A 21,098-nucleotide genomic window follows, 5' to 3' on the forward strand; every position below is an offset into this window, starting at 1 on the left:
GCTTCACAGCCAGAACTCACCCTTGGAACAGACGCAGCGTCTGCTGCGCCTCTTCGAGGGCGCGATCTGCTGCGCTGTTCGAGATGAGTTACGCCTCGAACTCCTTTTCTGCCTTGACGTAATTAATTAGGCTACGTATTAATTAACTATTAACCGTATTATCACCTTCTAATTCCTGTTCGTTAATTTATTTAATTCTTTCTTATTCTTTTCTCTCAAATCATCCGTTTTAGCGGTATTTTCGACATAAATCGCCTAATCCGTTGTAATCATTGTAATTTTCATTATTGTATTTCTTTTATTGTATCCCTTTCATTGCTTGTATGTTTTCACATGTAAATGAGCATTAAATCCTACTTCGACCTAATTGTATGCTAAATTACGTGTCTCACCGACTTAGTTAAATTCTCATATGCTAGGATTAAAACTTGGATGTTGCATTGCATGCATATAGCCGACGATATATCGAGTACGAATAACTTCCCTAATCATTAGTAGAGGTCGCTATCGAGGCGGGCGGGATTAGGTTTCGATCAAAAGAGCTTCCTAATACGTACCCTCACCCCTTACTCCAGATATCTGTGAACACCCGTGTTCATTGGCATCCACGAGAGTCATTCTAGACATAGAATGCTAAGGGTAACGATTGCTTAGTGTTCATGTCACTACTTTGTGTCTTGACATGACACGAGGTATTCGAACGGTTCCAATTTCCCATAAAAATTGGTGGCGACTCCATACAAAATGCAAACGCTTGTCTCATTTCTCACCAAGCGCCCCCGTGGGCGGCCCGCTGTCCACAAAAGCTCTTCATGATGGACAAGCAGGAAGCACGAGATGATGCTCATGTAGTTACCGGTACCTTTCTTGTTCATAATGTACCGTCCTTTATTTTGTTTGATTCCGGGGCTACACATTCTTTTGTGTCTAAGAGTCATGCTGTGTCTATGGGTTTGGGGAAGTTTGAGGTTGTAAAAGATGATGTATTCATACCTTCAGGGGAGTCTGTGTCGTGTCACAAGCTGTATAAGGGAGTATCCATGGTAGTTGTAGGGGTAGATTTACCAGTCGACCTGTTAGAGTTTCCTATGGATGGGTTCGAGGTGATTGTCGGGATGGATTGGTTGGGTAAGTATGATTCCAGGATAGATTGTCGGCAAAAGAGGGTGTCCTTAAAGGGTCCCAAGGGTGTTAGGGTATCCTACAGAGGGTTTGTGGTAAAGCCTAAGTGTAGGTTCATAGCTGTGATGACTTTAAAGTCATGTTTAAGGAAGAAGTGTCCCTTGATTCTTTGTCATGTGAGAGATCACCGAGTAGAGCCACCGACAGCTTCTGAGATATCTGTGGTGAGAGAGTTCGAAGATGTCTTTCCTGAGGAGATACCGAGTTTGCCTCCCAAGAGGGATGTTGATTTCAGCGTGGAGCTTAAGCCGGGAACGGGTCCTATATCTAAAGCACCTTACCGTATGACACCTAAAGAGTTGGCGGAGTTGAAAAAGCAGATACATGAGTTGCTAGGCAAGGGTTACATCAGGCCTAGTGTGTCACCGTGGGGAGCTCCAGTTCTTTTTGTAAAGAAGAAAGATGGGAGTATGAGACTGTGCATTGATTACAGAGAGCTCAATCGGGTCACTGTGAAGAACAAGTATCCGTTGCCGAGGATTGATGATTTGTTTGATCAGTTAAGTGGAGCAGGTGTGTTTTCCAAGATTGATCTGAGGTCGGGGTACCACCAGCTGAGGATAGCATATGAGGATATTCCTAAAACAGCGTTCCGATCTCGATATGGTCATTACGAGTACGTGGTGATGCCTTTTGGGTTGACCAATGCGCCAGCAGCTTTTATGGATTTGATGAATCGGATCTTTACACCGTTTTTGGATAGGTTTGTGGTTGTTTTCATCGACGATATCTTAGTCTATTCTAAGACTAAGGAAGAGCATGAGGAGCACTTGAGGATAGTTCTGCAGACCTTGAGAGAAAATTAGCTTTATGCCAAGCTATCCAAGTGTGAGTTTTGGTTAGAGGAAGTGGCTTTTCCGGGCCATGTAATATCTAAAAAGGGGGTATCTGTGGATCCTAGTAAGATTGAGGCCGTTATCAAGTGGGAATCACCGAAGAATGTTGCTGAGATTCGGAGTTTCTTAGGCCTTGCCGGCTATTACAGGAGATTTGTGAAAGATTTATCTACCATAGCGCAGCCTATGACATCCTTGATGAGGAAGGAAGTCAGATTTGTTTGGGATGAGAGTTGTGAGACGGCGTTTCAGACCTTAAAGGAACGCTTGACCACAGCTCCTATCCTAGCCTTGCCAGAGGGTTGTGAGAACTTTGAGGTATATACCGACACTTCAAATAATGGTCTTGGTTGTGTTTTGATGCAGGGAGGGAAAGTCATAGCCTATGCTTCGAGGCAGCTGAAGCAATATGAGAAGAACTACCCTACTCATGATCTGGAGCTGGGTGCAGTTGTGTTCGCTCTTAAGATTTGGAGACACTACCTTTATGGAGCAACTTTTAAGGTGTTCTCTGATCATAAGAGTCTAAAGTATATCTACACTCAGAAGGAGCTTAACATGCGACAGAGACGGTGGATGGAGCTGATTGGAGATTATGATATGGAGATCATCTATCACGAGGGTAAGGCTAATGTTGTTGCAGATGCACTGAGTAGGAAGAGCGTTCATTCGCTATGTACAGCTATGTCCTTGCTGAAGTTGAGGGATGAGATGTCTAGTTTGGGGATCTTTATGATTCGAGAGGGGGATACCATCGGGGATTTGACGATCGAGCCAGAGTTGTATGAGAACATCAAAAGTAAGCAAGAGCTTGATCCTAAAATTCAGGAGTGGAAGTCAAAGGTAGAGAGTGGAACGGCTTCCAGGTTTTCTATCCATTCAGATGAGAGTGTTCGTTTTGATGGGAGATGGTGTGTTCCTGAGGATGCAGAGTTGCGGAGAGTGATCTTGACGGAGGCTCATTGCACTCCCTATTCAGTTCACCCGGGTGGTGACAAGCTTTATAGAGACCTTAAGAGGTCTTTTTGGTGGCCAAACATAAAGAGAGATGTAGCTGAGTTTGTGGCCAGATGTTTGACCTGTCAAAAGGTCAAGGGTGAACAAAGGAGACCACAAGGTGAGATTCAGTCTTTGAAAGTACCCGAGTGGAAGTGGTAGTCGATCTCCATGGACTTCATTGTGGGGTTACCTAGGTCACAACAAGGTAACAACATGATTTGGGTGATTGTTGATCGGTTAACCAAGTCAGCCCATTTCGTTCTCATGAAAGATACTTGGTCTAAGATGCAGCTGGCATTGGGTTACAGGAGGCATGTGGTTCGGTTACATGGTATACCTAAATATATCGTTTCTGATCGTGATGCGAGGTTCATATCCAAGTTTTGGCAAGAGCTGCAAGAGTTGATGGGTACGACTTTAAAGATGAGTACTGACATTTCATCCAAGAACCGATGGTCGACAGAACGGACCATCAAGACCTTAGAAGATATGCTGAGGGCATGTGTTATGGACTTTGGGGGCAGTTGGGAAGACAGGCTTGATCTGATCGAGTTTTCATACAATAACAGTTATCATACAAGCATTGGGATGGTGTAGACACCTCGTTTCTGCACCCCTCGCAAACCACCCGGTGATGATTGGGCCGCATGTTTGATTCGCGGAACGATTAGTGACAGTTCGTAAGATTATCGTCAAGTGATTGCTCAAATATAAATGTCAACCTCTTAGTTGTCATCTACGTGCCGATACGGTCGTTTTGGCAGTAATTAGAGTACATTCGGAGTCCGGGTCAAAAACCGTCTCCATTTTTCGATAGTTGTTAAATCCCGAGTCGAATGTTCGGAATGTTCCGGATATTTCTATTCCATATTCATCAAATTTTATCTTTTGGCAAATAATATCCCGTAATATTCAAAAGATAATCAAATTAAATCCGTCCTACCATAACTAAAACGCGGAAATCTTTCTTAGCGGGAGGAAACCCCCGGGAACAAGGCGCGGCACTGCTGCGCCTCTTCCAAGAGACGCGATGGCTGCTGCGCCTCTTCCCAGGCCCTTCTTTGCATGATTTACGTATCTTTTTTATATCTTTCCGAGATTCACTTCCAAAGAGTCTCCGAAACCCTATTCCTTCACGTGATTAGTATAAATAGGAGCTTTCGTTCCTCATATTTCTCACGCGAGTGTCCGCCCTTCTCTTCTCCCTTTGCATTCTAGACTTCGTTCTTACTAATTGGCGCCTACGTGCTTGGACTTCCGACCACGTAAGCTCGGATCTTTCCGGGTACCAGCCTCTCCGTTGCATGACCGACCAATTTGACCACTACACTCAATCAATCTAATTAATCAACTTGTTAAATCGTTTTCCTCTTACGAGGGCACTCTTTCCTTGCATTCGCGTCGAGCATCACTAATCGATTTTCTTAGTTCTTCTCGTTCCGTCAACATGTAAGTCTGAGGGTGTAATCTCTCCTTTTATTTATTGTATTTTATTTATCGTATCACAATTGTAAGGTTTATGTCGAAAGTACTCATTAAAACCGATTTCTAAAACCGTCTTTAAAACCTGTTTTGCGGATTCCCAGTAGATAGACAGTCGAGAAAAGACGCAAAGAATCGCTGCGCCTCTTCAAGGAGCGCAGCACTGCTGCGCCTCTTCATGAGGGCCGCCAGTTCTCGCTTCTTTTCTTCTTCTTCGTCCTCTGTAATTCGTCTCTCGTTTTTTTTTATTTGCTTTCAATTGTTTTCTGTTAATTCGTTCACATGATCCTTAATAAATTATTCATTCATCATTAATATGTTTTATTCATTGTTGTTCCGACTTAAATCCTAGATAATCGATATTTACGGGTTTTTTGTCATTAATGTTCAAACCCGGATTCTTAGGGATTCAATCTGTCCATATTGAGTTTCTGAGATTCGTCATTGATATATTTGCATCCGTATTCATTGATATTTCGTCATTGTGTAGTTTGTTTCACCGATGTCACTAATTAATCGTTCATTAACATCGACCCTTCACATGTTTAATCCGTCTTATTTCCGTCTCATTCATGTTTATTGTTTTATGACTCAAATCACATGTTAAATAATCTGTAAATCACTTTCATCCGGGTACATAAATTAAATCAATCCATTAAATTCATCAACTTACATTAACAATTGCAGTTCCGGCTTCACAGCCAGAATTCGTCCTTGGAACAGACGCAGCAACTGCTGCGCCTCTTCCAAAGGGCGCGATGTCTCTGCTTACTGTTCGGACGACTTCTGTCCCTGAACTCCTTTTCTGCCTTGACCTATATTAATTAGTTTACGTATCAATTAACTAATATTCGTAATATCGCTAATTCCTGTTCGTTGATTTGTTATTTTATTCTTTTATTCGTTTTATCAAATCATCCGTTTTAAAGGTATTTTCGACATAAATCAATTAAATCCATTGTAATTATTGTAATTTTCATTATTGTAATTTATAATTATTGTATTTATTATTTGTATGTGTCCACATGTAAACCAACATTAAATCCCACTTCGACCCTAATTGTTTGCCTAATTAATTGTTCACCGACTTAGTCTTAATTCACATGCTAGGATTAATCTATGGATGTTGCATTGCATGCATATAGCCGACGATATATCAAGTACGAATAAACTTCCCTAATCATTAGTAGAGGCCGCTATCGAGGCGGGCGGGATTAGGTGTTCGATCAAAAGAGCTTCCTAATACGTACCCTCACCCCTTACTCCAGATCTCCGTGAGCACCCGTGTTCATTGGCATCCGCGAGAGTCATTCTAGACATAGAATGCTAAGGGTAACGATTGCTTAGTGTTCATGTCACTACTTTGTGTCTTGACATGACACGAGGTATTCGAACGGTTCCAATTTCCCATAAAAATTGGTGGCGACTCCATACAAAATGCAAACGCTTGTTTTCGAGCCCCTTCACTCCCAGCGCCCCGTGGGCGGCCCGCTGTCCACGATTTGGCGACTCTGGGATATACACTTACGTGTAGCTAGGGTGAAACTTGAACAAGGTTAGGGAATAAGTTTGTGCAAGACAATTGTCGGTTTTCATAACTCGGTCTTCCTAGACCGTTTAATTCGGCCTTCCTAGGCCCAACCCAACCTATTCGACCAATCGTCCCGTCTAAACGGTCCTAATTCCTATTTGGGCCTAAGGATGGATAGCGGTTGACGTCATCCATACCATGATGCTTACTCTTGTTTGTATCAAGGGCCTTCACTACTCGAGGAAATGGACTAGGAATCGGCCTTACTCTTGTTTGGCACGAGCCTCTCCACAGACTTCGGGTTTGATGGTTCGGTATGGCAACCCACCCTTTAAACCAAAAACCCTTCTAAATGCACTCAGCATCCCGTTATAATGCTTGTATAAAATATGCAAACCTTATGTGATCACCATTCTAAACAAAACCATGACGAACTTTCAAAAATCAAAACCCGTTTTCAATCAAGAATTTCGAAAATAGGGCCTTTAATTAGTACAAAATCCGGTCAAAACTCTGTCCGTTTTTTCGTGTCAAAATTCGGGCCACAAGCCCATTTCAAAACCTCACTTCGAGTCCACTCCTACAACTACACTACAGTTGGCTAGGACACACATTTTCAAAGACCTTGTCTTTCTTCAAAACTCACTCAACACAAGTGGCACACACCCACTTCATGAGTCAAGTCTTTTCCTCTTTTAGCAAGTGTGATAGAATGGTCGATCATGTTTTGATTCGCCGCCGATCTCTCGGTCCGATTTCCAAGATGCGGGTCAAGTGATGATACGAACCTCCAGCAACTTCAAGAGAATAGTGATCGAATCCTAGCCGCGCTGGCCCAAATGCAAGTTACCCAAAACCAAACCTATGACCGCCTCGAGCTCATCGAGGGCCGTATCTTTGACGTAGAGGGAAGGTTGCCTCCCATTAAAGGTGAAGTACTACAATTTTCCGATGACGAGTCTAAGGATGAAAGTCCTCCCATGGGGATGACCTTGGTGAGAAAAGACTCCAATACCTAGAGGAGCAATTGATGTACCTTAAAGGAGATGACATTTACAGGGAGAACAATCGTAAGTATGAAGCCGTCAAATCCAAATTGCCCACTAACTTTAGCATGACGGATATCCCTAAGTTCAAAGGACACGAGAACCCTTTAAACCACATCCGAGCTTTCAAAGATTACATGTCTATCAAAGGCATCAAACCCGAGATGTTCTTAAGGATCTTTCCTTCATCTCTCGACACCATCCCGAAGCAATGGTTCTATACCCTAGATCACAAGAAGGTCGCTACTTGGGAGGACGCCGCGATCGAATTCTCAAAACAATACGCGGATAATGCCGAGATCCAAGTCAATATGCGCACTCTAGAGGTTCTTACCCAGAATGACAAAGAAGGATTCACCGACTTTCTAAGTAGGTGGAGGAAGACTAGTACTCAACTAGTAGAACGCCCGGATGAGGCCACTCTTGTGGAGAAATTCGTAGACAATCTCAAGCCCATATATGCCAACCATCTGAGATATCAAAACATCAAGACTTTCAAAGACTTAACCGTGTTAGGGACACGAATTGAAGATGACATCCGCAAAGGACTCTTGTCCAAAACGGTAGGTCGAGGATATCAAGGGTCCACGAGTCGTTCATACGGCTCTACTAGCAAGACCGACGAAGTTAACCTTCTCGAACCATCCAAGAAAACTAGCCCACCAAGGAAGTTCACAAACCTTGGAGATACGTACTCCAATGCTCTAAAAAGGCTAGTGAAGCAAGGCAAACTCCAACCCATTGGACCTACTCCCGAGCCCGAAAGGAAGTCCAAATTCTGGGACGAAAATTCCTACTGTGAATACCATAGGGGTAAGGGGCACGACACCGAAAAATGCTACAAGTTGAAACACGTGCTTCAAGATATGATCGAAGATGGTCGACTTCCAATTCCACCAGGAGGTAAGCCTAATAACACTCAGAATCCTCTTGGAGTTCTAGTGATTACAAGTGATGAATCTACCTTAGATTGCTCACATCTCATTTCTCCCGCCGAGGATGAAATTCAGGCAATTGAGAAAGAAAGACTCTACTCTACCATCTCCCCTACCATTTCCGACTTCATCGCCTGGGCAAGGAGTGTAGATAGACAAGTGTGGGAATTAGAAAGCATGGTAATGATCTTGCGCGATCCCAATGCAACACCTAAAGAACGCGCATCGTTGATCTTCTCTCAAAATGCTACTATGCAAGAAGTCATCACCGTGGTCGATAAACTAGTCGATCAAATCATACAACTAGAAAGTGACATCATGAGGATGAGGGAACTAGCCGCAATCAATGGGGTTTGGGCCGATGACGATGAAGATGAATATCTCATTGAAAACTCCTTAGTCAAAGAAATAGTCCAAAATGGTGAAGACCAAGATGTGGATCACCTAACTCGCTCGGGTCGTCCATACCAAAGCACTACTCAAAACGGTCCAACCAATGTCATCACACCAAATGACAACGAAGACGACCCCACTGATCATTTGCTCAAGCAATTACAAAAAACCAAGGCTGATCTTTCGGTCTGGCAACTAGTGGCGAGCTCATTTCCACACCGCCAAGCTTTACTGCAAGCCTTGGCCAAATTGAATGTGGCACATAACTCTACTCCTGAAGATGTAGTTAACTTGGTCTTCCAAGAATCCCCGAAACTAAGTAACCCTGTTACTTTCTCGGATGAAGACTTGCCACCTTTTGGCGCCAGTCACAACCTTGCTCTATACATCACCGTCATCTGTCTAAAGAAGAATGTGCCAATGACCTTGGTAGATGATGGCTCCGCGGTCAACGTCATACCCCTCAAAACGGCACACAAACTAGGCATGAGAGAGTCGGACTGGACTCCTACAAATCAAGGTGTACGTGCATATGACGGTACACGACGAAAAGTGGTAGGACTTGCTAACCTAACCATAGCAACGGGACCAATCGAACGAAAGGTTAACTTCCAAATAGTGGACATCGAAGCTTCATTCAACATACTTCTGGGAAGGCCTTGGATTCACGCTTCCAAAGCGGTAACATCCACCCTTCATCAAAAGATCAAGATCCCACTAAATGGCAAAGTTGTGACAATCACTTCGTCACCCATTAAGGCCATAATCGAGAAGCAATCAAATAATCAAGTCCTTGCGGATCCCATATACGAACTTGGGGGCTTCCAAAGTGTAAATGTCATAGAAAGTGAGTTGGCACCCTTATACTATAATCCCTACTCCAACTTGGTGGTCAACCACATACTCAAGAACCAGGGATACTTCCCTGGAATGCCTTTGAACCCAATTCGGGAGAACACATTCGCGCCATATAAGAAGGGCAACTCATCAAGAATACCACTTGGACTAGGGTACAAACCCACAACAGAAGAAGTTCTCGAAATGCTCGCCCAAGTCCAAAACCGCAAGTATGTAGGAGTCCAAATGAGGCCATATCTTCCTACCCTCAATGGATACTTCGTCCAAGAAGGAAGTTCGGAACTCTTTCATGGATTTCCCGAACCTTGGCATTACCTCGAGAAGAAGTTAGCCGGAATCGAGATCTTTCACGATTGCTACTTCATCCCTCCAGAAACGGTTCCTACCGTCAAAACCCGTCAAGCACCTTGCTTAGACGAACAAGCGTTAGCCTCTGTTTGGAGAGGACCGATTTGTTAGGGCCGCGCGCAGATGAGATCATTACTACGATACTTCAAGACGATCGCTTCAACCCCACCGCTTTGATCACAGAAATCGACACCAAGCAGCAGAAAGGGTGGAGAAAATCAATCAAATGGACCAACAGTCAAGGAAGACTCTTCAAGCTCACCACTGGAGAAGGAGAGATGTTCAAAGAAGAACCAGAAGACGACGAATTCGAATCAGAGTCGGAGTCGGAGTCAGAGTCAGAATCTAGAGGAGTCATTAGAGAGTCTACTCTGTCGTCATCCCCACTCCCTCGTTTCTCCTAGCTTATTTTCGAGTAGTCACAGTAGTTCGGGAAATGCCCCATTATGTCCCTTTGCCGCCACTATCCTTGGATCGGTTGGCTTCTTTGTTTCAACTTTACTCAAATCTTAATATGAATAAATCGGTTCGCTTACTCTTTGCGTTATCTTGAGTGCACTGTTTATGATGATACCGAGGATGACCAAGATCCAGACTTGACCGAAATACCTCCCTACGTAGCCAAAGAAATACTACAGGAAGGGGAAGGGGGACCTGTAATTGAGGACACCGAACCCATCAATGTTGGAACTGAACTAGAACCCAAAGAACTTAGGATAGGGACTACCTTGAGCTCAACCGAAAGAACCGATTTCATAGACCTCCTAAATGAATTCAAAGACGTTTCCGCTTGGTCCTACAAAGACATGCCAGGGATCGACAGGGATATCGCCGAACATAGGATTCCGATTAAGCCGGGTTTCAAACTGTGAAACGAAGCTTCGACGAATGAGAACAGAGTGGGCTCTAAAGATTAAGGAAGAAGTTGACAAACAATTCAAAGCCGGGTTCATCAAAGTTTCCGAGTATTTGACTGGGTAGCTAACATAGTACCCGTGCCCAAAAAGGATGGGAGAATCCGAGTTTGTGTTGACTTTAGGGATTTGAACAAAGCAAGCCCAAAAGACGACTTCCCTCTACCTCACATCGACATATTGGTAGACAATACTGCAGACCATGCATTACTATCCTTCATGGATGGGTATGCGGGTTACAACCAAATCAAAATGGCCATGGAAGACATGCATAAGACCGCGTTCGTCACCCAATGGGGAACCTATTGCTATACTGAAGAATGCCGTTCGGATTGATCAACGCGGAGCTACATACCAACGCACCGCGACTACACTTCTACATGACATGATGCATAAGGAAGTCGAGGTATATGTAGACGACATGATTGTCAAATCCAAGGAAAGAGAGGGACATATTGCGAACCTTCGCAAGTTCTTCGCAAGGCTACGGAAGTACAATATGAGACTCAACCCTCAAAAATGCACATTCGGGGTGACATCTGGCAAACTCCTAGGATACGTCGTTAGCCAACGAGGCATAGAAATAGATCCTTCCAAAATCAAAGCCCTGATCGAAATGCCACAACCTCAAACAGAAAAAGAAGTCAAGAGGATTCCTGGGAAAAGTTCAATACATAAGTCGATTCATATCGAAACTTACTATGATTTGCGAGCCTATCTTCAAGAAACTCAAGAAAACAGACCACACCATGTGGGACGATGATTGTCAAAAAGCATTCGACAGAATCAAGGAGATATTAGCTAAACCACCAGTGCTCATGCCGCCACAACAAGATCAACCTCTTGGTTTGTATCTCACGGTAACTGAAACTGCCATGGGTGCTATGCTAGCTCAAACTGTAGGAAGTGAAGAAAGAGCTATTTACTATCTAAGTAAGAAGTTCTTGGAATACGAGTGCAAATATTCACAACTCGAAAAGACATGCCTCGCTCTTGTATGGGCAACAAAGAAGCTACGCCATTACATGCTTAGCTACTCTGTCAAGATATTCTCCAAAATGGATCCAGTCAAATACCTCTTCGAGAAACCCGTTCTCAACGGACGTCTGGCAAGATGGACCATGATGCTCTCCGAATTTGACCTCAAATATGTGCCACTGAAAGTAATAAAGGGTCGCGCCGTCGCCGAATTCTTCGCAGAAAACCCCATCAACGACGCACAAACCATAGATACTTGGTCATTTCCCGACGAGGATATACTTCAGACTGATGTAGAATCTTGGGATCTATACTTTGATGGAGCATCAAACCTAAGAGGATTTGGGATAGGAGTGTTGCTCATTTCTCCTGAAGGTGAGCATACACCGATTCTTTGTCAAACTCGACTTCGAGGTGACAAACAACGCCGCAGAGTATGAAGCTTGTCTCATTGGACTACAAGCGGCAGTAAGCTTAGGGATCAAAAACCTACGAGTGCATGGGGATTCGTCAGCGATCATCAACCAAATCACGGGATCCTGGAAAATCCGAAGTGAAAGCCTTGCACCCTATCAGGCCAGAATAGACCAAGTGGCTCAATTCTTTGATCATGTAACCTACTTACACCTACCTCGAGAGGAAAATCAATTTGCAGACGCTCTTGCGAAACTTGCATCTTTGATAAACATGCCAGATTACATGATGGAAATGCCTTTGTGTATCGAACGACGGTCGGAACCAGCGTATGTCCATCAAATTACCGATGAAGAAGAAATCGCACAAGAACCCTGGTTCCAAGCAATCCTAAACTTCAAGCTTAACGGCACTTATCCACCAGAAATGGACAAAAGGGGACAACGAGCTATACGCCTACTAGCTTCCCAATACATCCTGATGCAAGGAGAATTGTACAAAAGAACACCTCTTGGTGTAGTCCTACGTTGCCTTGATCATTCACAGGCACGGAAAGTAATGGAAGAAGTCCACGACGGAGAATGCGGTCCTCACATGAGTGGGCCTATGATGGCAAAGAAAATCACACGTCTAGGGTACTATTGGACCACAATGGAATCCGATTGCATCAAATATGTGAGGCATTGCCACAACTGTCAAATCTTCGGGAACGTACAACACGTCCCTCCTTCGTTGCTCTATACAATGACATCTCCTTGGCCATTCTCCGCATGGGGGATTGATATAATTGGGAAAATAACCCCAGTAGGAACAGGAGGTCTTGTTTCATCCTAGTAGCGATTGACTACTTCACCAAGTGGGTAGAAGCGGCTTCCTACACCGCTCTTACAACTAAAAATGTGGCAAAGTTCATACAAAACAACATCATCTGTCGATATGGTTGCCCGCATGAGATCATTAGCGATAATGGGTCCCACTTCCAAGCCGAAACCGAACAATTGCTAGCCAAGTACAAGATCAAGCATCATCACTCCTCGCCCTATCGACCACAGACTAACGGCGCGGTAGAGGCGGCTAACAAAAATGTCGTCACGATCCTCAAGAAGATGACTGACAATTATAGAGATTGGCCAAGCAAAATACCCTTCGCTTTGTGGGGGTATCGTACATCGATCGGGACGCCCACCGGGGCTACTCCTTTCTATTTGACCTACGGCATGGAAGCCGTACAACCAATTGAGCTAGAAATACCATCCTTGCGTATTCTACTAGAAAGTCAAATCCCGGAGGCCGATTGGAAAAGGGATAGATACGAAGAACTCATCCTCTTGGATGAACGTAGGCTACGTGCCTTACATAATGTCCAAACATATCAAGCACGTATCAAACGAGCTTTCAACAAGAGGGTTAGGCCAAGAAACATCAAAGAAGGAGATTTAGTTCTCAAATCGGTTAGAGCTCTTTTACCTGTCGACCCGAGAGGGAAATTCAAACCTAATTGGGCCGGACCATATCTAGTCAAATCCATACTCCCAGGGGGTGCGGTTAGAATCACAGACCTGGATGGAAATGAGTTTTCAAACCCCACAAATCTCGACCAACTGAAACGGTACTATGCCTAGGATAGAACAGAAACGCGCCTCGCGTAAGCCTAAGTGTCGCTCTTGTGGCACTAAATAAACGGCCCCTGGCCCATTTGAATGCCACTATGCTCTTGCATCCTGGCAAACTTGTCATCCTCATATCATCAAACAAACTAAATTCGCACCTCCCGAGTAAGCAAAGCTCATGCTTATTTTCTATGTTCAATACAAGCTCTTGCTTCGAACAATTATTCTTTTACATTTACTCGAACTACGCGCAAGGGTTTGATTTCACTTTTTTAAGTGAATACGTAGGCAATCCTTCACGGGATTCAACCCGCCATTATATATAAAATAAATGTAAATAGAAGGACATTTGCGTCGCATCTGAAATTCGACAAGAATAATTAAAGAAAATGCCAGCGGTTTCATAACCATTTAACCTTTTATTTCATTCAATTTCTAATAATAATAGTACGACAAATAATAAAAATAGATAGGCTAGGATTCTAAAAATCCCCCTTTTTATTACAACAAATAATAATAATAATCTAATAATAATAATAAGACTTGGGCTATTCCTCCATCTTTCCCTTGCCCTTGTCATATTTCTTGTCACGACCTCGAGCCGGGCGCTCTTGCACCACTTCAGACCTAATCACCAACGGTCTTTCTCGAGGCCTGACCCTCCCGTTCTTGTCAACCACCATCTCTGCGACAGGAGTAGTCTTTGATTTCTTCGAAGGATGAATGACTTGAAAGCCGGCTTCTTCTTCTCCTTCGGTCAGATGCTTCTCTTTCTCTTTCTCTCCCTCGCGCACCTTGTAATCAACGGGCTCGCGCTTCCTCAGTCTTTCGCGCTCTTCCGAAGTTGCAGCCTTCCTCCACCTCAGATAAGAATCCGACACCCACAAAGCATTGGAGGAGAAGCTCAGGAACCACATATTTCTTTGGGCCCACTTCATAGCCCACTCTCTTCGGCTCTCGGTAGTCAACGCCATGGCAGTCTGCGGGACGGTGTCAAGCCTAGGGATCATCTGCTTCAACCCAACTTGCCTCATCAACCTCTCAGGAAAGATGCACACCATAAACTCCAATCCAGGGATGCGCACGGACCTAGTGGGATCTAAAGAAGACACCCGTGGAGACTTGAGGTGCCACCACGGTACAACCCACCTGATCAAAGGGCCATCATCAGTCTTTAGCTTGTTCTTCCAATAGTCACAGACCCGAGTGAAATCCACCATGTACAACCTCGTCCTCATCGAAATCATACGAGCATGATAGGAAAGTGCATGAACTGGGGGCTCAAGCAATCGGAGCCGTTCCATGAGCCAAACCTACCAAGACAGGTATTAGACACCAAAAAAAAAAAAAAAAAAAAAAAAAAAAAAAAAAAAAAAAAAAAAAAAAAACCAAAAAAAAAAAAAAAAAAAAAAAAAAAAAAAAAAAAAAAAAAAAAAAAAAAAAAAAAAAAAACGAAAAGAAAGAAGAAAGGAAGGTGTCTTTTACCTGTAGGATAACGGGACTTCCCAAGAACGGAAGATCGCGGTTGGACTTCCTATTATCCAAACCCAAAATGATCTCCCCTAAGCACAGACAAGCTGGGCTCCTGCGCAGCTCCATTTGCTCAATAAGGCTCAAAAGGCGAGGATCACCTCTCAAATCCTCATCAACATGTCCCTGAAAAACATACACATGCAACAAACAGAAGCCAAATGCTCTCCTTCTAGCGACATAAGAGACAGTAGGGTCGGCCCTGTTGATAAATCGGTCTATAAAATCCAACATCCGCACGCCTTTCGGGGTAACAAGACGATCTACCTCGAGTCTAGTCAGTCCAAGCAAATCTCGAACTTACTCTTATACCCTTGAGCAAAGTAGAAGGGATGGCGGGTAAGTGTTCGGGGTCCCACCCGCCAATAGCAAACAATTTCCTCCGGAAAAGGACAAGATATCACCTCCGGAAAGGCGAATACATGATAATTTGGATCCCAATAATCAAGGCAAGCATCTAAGAACGGTTTCACCACCTTGATGAGTTTCAAACTCAATAAAGACCCAAGATTATAAGCACCCATGTCGTGCTTTTCCGTGTTCGAAAACTCACTAGTCCATTCCTTCAAGCGAACCTCTAAAGTATTCATGATGATAACTTTCTCTTGAAAATTTATTATAGGAGTTTTAGGAGAAGCGACGAAGAAAAGACGGAAGAATTATATGATTCAAAGCTTCGGCAGCGCTTCTATTTATACTAATTTTCTTGTTTCCAAAATCCGTCGAACAAACCCTCTCGGGAACAGGCGCGGCACTGCCGCGCCTCTTCAAAGGGACGCGGACTCATGCTGCGCCTCTTCCCAGTGCTCACTCCTGTGATTTCCGCGTTTGGATCTTTCCTAATTCTATAACACGCGTGATTTCCTATTCCTATGGGATTTTATTTTGGTAAACTACGGAAGTTTACCGTGTTTTGGGATTTCCTACTTTCGCGGGCACGCATTTCGAGGCGACATTGACATTTTCGCCATTTTATCACATTTGTGTATTTAATTGTCCATTTAATTCTTTTTATTATTCAAACTTTCATATATTTATTTCATTTTCTTAATTTCTTTTGCTACATTTTCTAACTTATGAATTTCTATTTTTCTTTTTTTTCGGGGGTAACCCTCCCTACCGTCCGGTCATTTGTCATTTCCGGTCATTTCCGGCAAAATTTTTGCATTTTTGTGCTTCTTTCGAGTCTCATTGTGCGCCAATTAAAGGCCTTATATGTATATAAAGTGTGTGAATCGCGTGATTTTCCATGTAATTTCGACATCGTAACGGCGTAAACCGTTATCTACCAAACCTGTTCAAGAACTAACCTGCAGGTACAAACAAACAACCCAGCAGCAAAGGCACTCAGGCCATCATATATACAGCAAAAAGCAAATATACAAGCAAACTGGGGGCTTGCGCCCCGAACAAGTCCAGATGTACAAGCAAACTGGGGGCTTGCGCCCCGACCAAATCAAATCCAAGAAAACTGGGGGCTTGCGCCCCAAACCAGGTCCAAAAATGTTTCAAAATCAAAATGTACAAATCTACAAAACTACACAAGCTCTTCTGGGCACCCTCCAACTCAAGCAACTCTCGCCATCGGAGCGGCGATCTCGGCATCCCGAAACTCGAGCTCCTCGACAAGCGAGCCGTCTCCTCCGAGCCTGGGCCAACTCTCGTCCCGACTCGCGGTCACCCGAAACAAAGAACGAATTGGCTCACGTCAATCAACTCAATTGGAAAACCAAAACTCAAAAAAAAAAAAAAGAAGATCGAAAAATGGGCACAAAGGTTCATACCTGACGACCTCGGCCACCGACGAGTGCCTCAATGGCCGTAGCTCGTAGCCGGTTGGCCACCCTCCATAGTGCCACGAACCGAGATGGCGCGACCTGCATTTCAAAAGGAAATTCTCAGCAAATTAAACAAATTCAGTCAAACGTGTTCTTACACGAAAACTATGCAAAATGGGAACTCACCCTCCGAATCAGATGCTGCCAGTCATCCAGGCCAGCATCCGTCACAGCTACGTCAAAGTCACGTAACTCAGAGATCGTCGTCCTCCCAGTAGCGTCAGTGTACTCGAGGGTCTCGGGGTACTCTGGGGGCTCGATGCCCGCCGCCTCAACCTCCTACAAGGACAAAACAACTCTCGTTAATCGATGATCCTTCGTCGTAATTTTCAAAATCAAATCAACAAGAAAACAAAGGATACTCACCACTACCGGCCAATAGGCCAACCTCCCGTAAAGGAACGCCGAGTAATCCTCCTCAGGGAGAAGAAGGTCGTCGCCACTGGCACCGGCCAGGTCCGCCTCCCTCTCAGCCTCAGAAGGCTCCCTAAACATCGTCCTAGGAGGATCGACGGGAACCGTCAACGCGCCCCGAAAGCACCGACGAGCTAACCGCTCACCCGGATACCATACGGGACCCATCGACGTCCACAACAGCCGACTCGAACTCCTAGGACGAAGGGTCTCAAAGAACAAAGGGAGGCGCTCCGGCGTACTCCGCCCAAGGTCTGGGCACCCTTTGTGACAATATGAAGGCAAAGGTCATTCCTATGATCAATTGAAAACAAAATATGAGAAGATGTGAATGAATACAAATGGGATACTCACGCCGCTCACTGAAGGGCGTTCACATCCCGCCGGTAGACATTGTGAGAAGAACGCTTGCTCTTCGTCCGGCACATAACCCAATCCCTCACCACGGGATAGGCCCTCTCCAACGGCTCCGTCCTCTTGGGCGCGAGGTCCGGAAAGTAAGAGTACACCCACGCCTGTAAAACAGAATAGTCAATGACGATCTTTCGATCTTTGATAAAAGAAAGGAATTTACGTTGATCTAAAGGAAGGTTCATACCTCCAACAAAGAGCCGGGTCCGACGGCGCCGGGAGAAGTCCCCTTCTCCATCATCTCTCGGGGCGAACCATGGCCCTCATAAAGCGGATGAGGACCGCAAAACCAGCAAAGTGACCCGGCCCCAACGCCCTAAGGAACTCGGGTCGAAAGAAAGGGGAGAAGCTTCGTCGACAGCCTCTCACCCTTGTCTCCGAGGTAAATCGAAGACAAGAACCACCAAAGCCCGGCACGAGCCCTGCGCTCGGGCAGTACAAGGAGGAGGAGCCGTCTCCCTCCCGTCGATCACCACCGATGTCGGGGTCTTCCCCGCGAAGTAATCTCGAACATAGGTACTGGGTACCAAACCCGGCACCGCAACAGCCTTCGGCGACAAGTTCCAGCCGATCAACCTCCTCGCCTCGGCCGAATCCGCCCTCATGCCAGCCTCCGGCCACACCATCTCCTCAGTCCCACACGGCAGACCAGAAATCATGCCGTAGTCCTCCAAGGTGACTCCCACCTCACCAAAAGGCAGGTGAAATGTGGAAGTCGTATCCCAGAATCGATCCAAGAAAGCGCGAACCAAGCTAAGGTTGGCCCGCAACTTCCTCTTCACGATATCCCTCCAAACCTGGACCAGAGGACCAAATGCTCCGCGCTCGATCATGGCCCTCTCCTCCTCCGACAGCCGCTCGTAGTGCTCCATCGCCGTCGTATACCCCGAGAACGACCGGATGTTCCCGGCCTCCTATCATGATTTGAAACAAAGCTATCTTTAGTTTTGGAATAAATTTGGAAGAGATTTGAACAAAAACGGAAAAGGATAGGTAAAGAGTTAGGGAATTCCTATTTACCAAGCTCTTCACCGTCCTGTAGGACAAGTGACCCTCTGCAGCCCACACAAGGTGCCTACTCTCCCAGGTCTCGGCCCACGCAGGAGCGCCTCTCGGTGGCGACCCCTCGTCCGAGGTGGGCCCGTCTCGGAATCTCCTCCTCGTCAATGACCTCCTCCTCGGGGACCTCCTCGCAGCTGACCATCACCGCGGCGGTGAAGGCTCGCTCTAAAGCCTCCTCAACAGCGGCGTCTATATCCATGGGATCTCTCCCGGAAGAAGAAGAAGCATCGTCACCGCAACGATTAAAGCAAATCCAAAGCCGCGTCACATGACGACAAGCCCTTGTTAAGTAGCATTTCGAGCCTTCAAGGCCCAGAAATCGCCCCTTTCCGGCCATCCTTGGCCATGTTCCCGCCAAACCCAATCACTCATGTGATGAATAGGGTCAAGTCAAGTCAAAGTCAAAGCCTAGTTCCGAGTTCGAGTCGAAAATTCGGCAGCATTTCGCTATAATGGCGATTATGCCCTAAAAAGTGTCCTGCAAAAGTTGTCACAAACCAAATTTCCGAGATGACAGGAAGTTTACCCATCATCCAAGGGTCCCTACTATCAAATTTCATCACAAATGGGCAATCCTAAGGCCATTTTTGAAGCAATTTTCGATCTAGTCAGTAAAACTAGTCTCAAAATTCGCTCAAGGGCTCAAAACTTGATGAAAATTCGAAGTAAATACATGGTTATGTTCCTAACATTGCCTACTACTCGTTTCTAGTATCAATTTGGCATGACAAATCCATTTGGGGGAAAAGCCCCAAATTTTCGATCAATTGGGTCGAAAACCCTAATGTTCGCAGCTCAAAATTCGACAAATATGGAAGATTAATGCAAGATTAAAGCACATACCTCGATTAGTCATATTTTAAGCAAGCTTTTGAATCCAACCTTGATAGAAATGGTGAAGATTTGAGAGAGAAATTGAAGGATTTGTGTTTCGAATGAAATGAAATAAAACCTTTCTGATTTCGCGTTTTTACGCGGAATTCTTTGAATTGGGAAAAGAGAGACGAAGCAGGCGCTGCGCCTCTTCCAAGAGACGCAGCTCTTGCTGCGCCTCTTCCTTTGTTTCCCTCCTGTTGGATTTTCAAAAATCCGTTATGAGTTCGTTACTCGTGGGCCCATCTTTGGTGCGCCTCTTCCTCGATGACATTTTATCACTTTGGTCCGTTTCGACGATTTCCTTTCGTTCCGGCCCGCATTTTATCCAGTGCGACAATATTTCGCAGTATTGTCCGAGTTCATTTTATCCCGCGCAGCAGTATTTCGCAGTATTGCTCAACCATTTTGTCTGGCGCAGTAGTATTTCGCAGTACTGCTCACTCGAGACTTTCTTCCATGACGATTAAGATGTTCCTAGTCGTCAAATCATTTTATCCAGCGCAGTAGTATTTTGCAGTACTGCTCACTCAAGACTTTCCCCGACGATCAAGATGTTCCTAGTCGTCGACATATTCCCCAACAAGAGTTCGCTTGAGACCGACGCAAGCAGATTCAACTTCCAAATTTCGCCAGAATTCGCTCGAGACCGACGCAAGCGGATTCCCACAGCAGTTTCTACCAACGTCCTGCTGCTTTCAATATCTCTTATTCCCCGCGAAGATCGATTAAGTCTCAGGTATGATCTCTTCTTATGGCTGGCGAGCCTCCTTACGTAGTCTAATGGACTCTAAAATGTTCCCGACGACAGGTCCTTGGTTCAGACCCCTTGAACCGCCTCGCGTCGCCATAGTCGTCAGGTTGTAATCTTCGATTGACCTGATGGCTATACTTTGACTTTCGCCTTGTCCAAGCCTCGGTCAAAGTGGGGGCTCAGAGACACCTCGTTTCGCACCCCTCGCAAACCACCCGGTGATGATTGGGCCGCATGTTTGATTCGCGGAACGATTAGTGACAGTTCGTAAGATTATCGTCAAGTGATTGCTCAAATATAAATGTCAACCTCTTAGTTGTCATCTACGTGCCGATACGGTCGTTTTGGCAGTAATTAGAGTACATTCGGAGTCCGGGTCAAAAACCGTCTCCATTTTCTCGATATTTGTTAAATCCCGAGTCGAATGTTGGAATGTTCCGGATATTTCTATTCCATATTCATCAAATTTTATCTTTTGGCAAATAATATCCCGTAATATTCAAAAGATAATCAAATTAAATCCGTCCTACCATAACTAAAACGCGGAAATCTTTCTTAGCGGGAGGAAACCCCCGGGAACAAAGCGCGGCACTGCTGCGCCTCTTCCAAGAGACGCAGTGGCTGCTGCGCCTCTTCCCAGGCCCTTCTTTGCATGATTTACGTATCTTTTTTATATCTTTCCGAGATTCA

At 45.0% G+C, this 21,098-nt stretch overlaps 1 protein-coding gene across 1 annotated transcript in view; it reads right to left on the reverse strand.

Moving 5' to 3' along the window:
* LOC141620918 (uncharacterized) overlaps positions 1-17,413 on the reverse strand; it is a 42,805-nt gene extending 25,392 nt beyond the window's left edge. Inside the window, exons 1-3 of the mRNA XM_074437663.1 lie at positions 17,261-17,413; positions 17,021-17,173; positions 16,841-16,933 (exon numbers count right to left, since the gene is read on the reverse strand). Of these exons, the coding sequence (XP_074293764.1) occupies positions 16,841-16,933; positions 17,021-17,173; positions 17,261-17,389 (375 nt within the window). The 5' untranslated portion in view covers positions 17,390-17,413. The remainder of the gene's footprint in view (positions 1-16,840; positions 16,934-17,020; positions 17,174-17,260) is intronic.
* Positions 17,414-21,098: the final 3,685 nt, after the last annotated feature.

The sequence above is a fragment of the Silene latifolia genome, chromosome X, assembly GCF_048544455.1.
Source record: "Silene latifolia isolate original U9 population chromosome X, ASM4854445v1, whole genome shotgun sequence".
In the NCBI taxonomy this organism is placed as follows: domain Eukaryota; kingdom Viridiplantae; phylum Streptophyta; class Magnoliopsida; order Caryophyllales; family Caryophyllaceae; genus Silene; species Silene latifolia.